The sequence below is a fragment of the Eurypyga helias genome, unplaced genomic scaffold, assembly GCF_000690775.1.
Source record: "Eurypyga helias isolate BGI_N326 unplaced genomic scaffold, ASM69077v1 scaffold19787, whole genome shotgun sequence".
Classification (NCBI taxonomy): domain Eukaryota; kingdom Metazoa; phylum Chordata; class Aves; order Eurypygiformes; family Eurypygidae; genus Eurypyga; species Eurypyga helias.
In genome coordinates, this window is record NW_010260020.1 from 1 (window position 1) to 1,075 (window position 1,075).

General features: G+C 66.5%; 1 protein-coding gene across 1 annotated transcript in view; it reads left to right on the plus strand.

The window, feature by feature from the left end:
• Window positions 1-115: 115 nt before the first annotated feature.
• Window positions 116-1,075, plus strand: part of LOC104512051 (fibroblast growth factor receptor 1-like) — a gene marked incomplete at both ends in the record, with an annotated part of 4,438 nt that continues 3,478 nt past the window's right edge. Inside the window, one exon of the mRNA XM_010154885.1 lies at window positions 116-291. Within this exon, the coding sequence (XP_010153187.1) occupies window positions 116-291 (176 nt within the window). The remainder of the gene's footprint in view (window positions 292-1,075) is intronic.

Below are 1,075 nucleotides of genomic sequence, written 5' to 3' on the forward strand. Positions count from 1 at the left end.
TACCCTGGGCATCCTTGGGGTTCATCCAGGAGCAAGATGCTGGAGCTGCAGTGGGTGAAGCCCCGTTGGGTTTCGCTGGGTGCCTGTGCTGACCCCCCCCGGCTCTGCTCCTCAGAGGCCATCGCTCCCTACTGGACCTATCCCGAGAAGATGGAGAAGAAGCTCCACGCCGTCCCTGCCGCCAAAACGGTGAAGTTCAAGTGTCCGTCGAGCGGGACACCCAACCCCACGCTGCGCTGGCTGAAGAACGGCAAGGAGTTCAAACCCGACCACCGCATCGGGGGGTACAAGGTACCGGAGCCTGGGGGAGGGGCACCCCGGGTGGCGCAGGGCAGCATCCTGCGATGGGGAGGCAGCCCCTTGCCCTGTGGGTGCTGTGGGCAGCTGCTCTGGGCTCAGTCTGGCTGGGTGCAGGCTCTGCACACCTCAGGGGGCCAGAGGGCTTGCTCTGGGGAGGGGGGAGGATCGGGAAAGGACTCTGCAGCTTAAGAGGCACCGAGCCCCCAGCCCACACAGCCCCCAGCAAGGGCAGATGGGCCCCTCTGACATTCCGGTTGCGAAATAGCCCCACGGCAGTGACCTGCTTCTGGGTCATGTTTGCACCAGCTCAGTCTCAGGGGGAGGGGGCCGGGTGCGGAAGCCAGCCTTCCTTTGCCGGCTTCGCCTAATCCCCTGCTGAGGAGAGGGGGGTCTTGGCGTCCCTAGCAGGCGCGGGGGCTCCCAGGGGTGTCTGGGTAGACCTGGGGATGCTGGGGTGGACGGGCCCCCTCCGATGCCCAGTGGTGGTCGGCAGAAGCTCTGCCAGCAGCCCAGAGGACCGGTTTGGTGGGGACAGTGCCCCAGCCAGCATTTGGGGGCCACGTTCAGACCCTGAACTGGGCTGTCCCAGCACCCGCAGCAGCTCCAGGCTGCAGGACCCCCCCCGGCAGGATGGGGGGCTCGGCTTTCCCCTTCTCACAGCTCCAGTCTCGCAGTGGGGTTGCTGCTGCTGCAGAAGAGCTGCAGCGGTGGGACCAGCAAGCCAGGATGCCCCCCCCCGAGCACCTCTCCTCCCTAAAAGAGCGGGTGGGCACGA